Raw genomic sequence first — 487 nt, forward strand, 5'->3', positions numbered from 1 at the left:
GCGCGGGCGCGGGGCCGGGCCGGCCGCAGCACTGCACGCAGGTCCGCACGCGGCGCCTCATGAAGGAGCTGCAGGACATCGCGCGCCTGAGCGACCGCTTCATCTCCGTGGAGCTGGTGGACGAGAGCCTCTTCGACTGGAACGTGAAGCTGCACCAGGTGGACAAGGACTCGGTGCTGTGGCAGGACATGAAGGAGACCAACACGGAGTTCATCCTGCTCAATCTCACCTTCCCCGACAACTTCCCCTTCTCGCCGCCCTTCATGCGGGTGCTCAGCCCCCGCCTGGAGAACGGCTACGTGCTGGAGGGCGGGGCCATCTGCATGGAGCTGCTCACCCCCCGCGGCTGGTCCAGCGCCTACACGGTGGAGGCCGTCATGAGGCAGTTCGCCGCCAGCCTGGTCAAGGGGCAGGTAAGCGGGGGTGGCGGGCAGGCGGGTGGGGTGACCTTGGGGCGGGCAGGCAGGCCGTGCCAGGGGGCAGGGAG

General features: G+C 69.2%; 1 protein-coding gene across 1 annotated transcript in view; it reads left to right on the forward strand.

Moving 5' to 3' along the window:
- The first annotated feature begins 6 nt into the window (after positions 1–6).
- Positions 7–487, forward strand: part of UBE2QL1 (ubiquitin conjugating enzyme E2 Q family like 1) — a 30561-nt gene continuing 30080 nt past the window's right edge. The window contains exon 1 of the mRNA XM_019520958.1: positions 7–413. Within this exon, the coding sequence (XP_019376503.1) occupies positions 60–413 (354 nt within the window). The 5' untranslated portion in view covers positions 7–59. The remainder of the gene's footprint in view (positions 414–487) is intronic.

This window comes from Gavialis gangeticus, unplaced genomic scaffold (genome assembly GCF_001723915.1).
Source record: "Gavialis gangeticus isolate Ggan-Ray unplaced genomic scaffold, GavGan_comp1, whole genome shotgun sequence".
In the NCBI taxonomy this organism is placed as follows: Eukaryota; Metazoa; Chordata; order Crocodylia; family Gavialidae; genus Gavialis; species Gavialis gangeticus.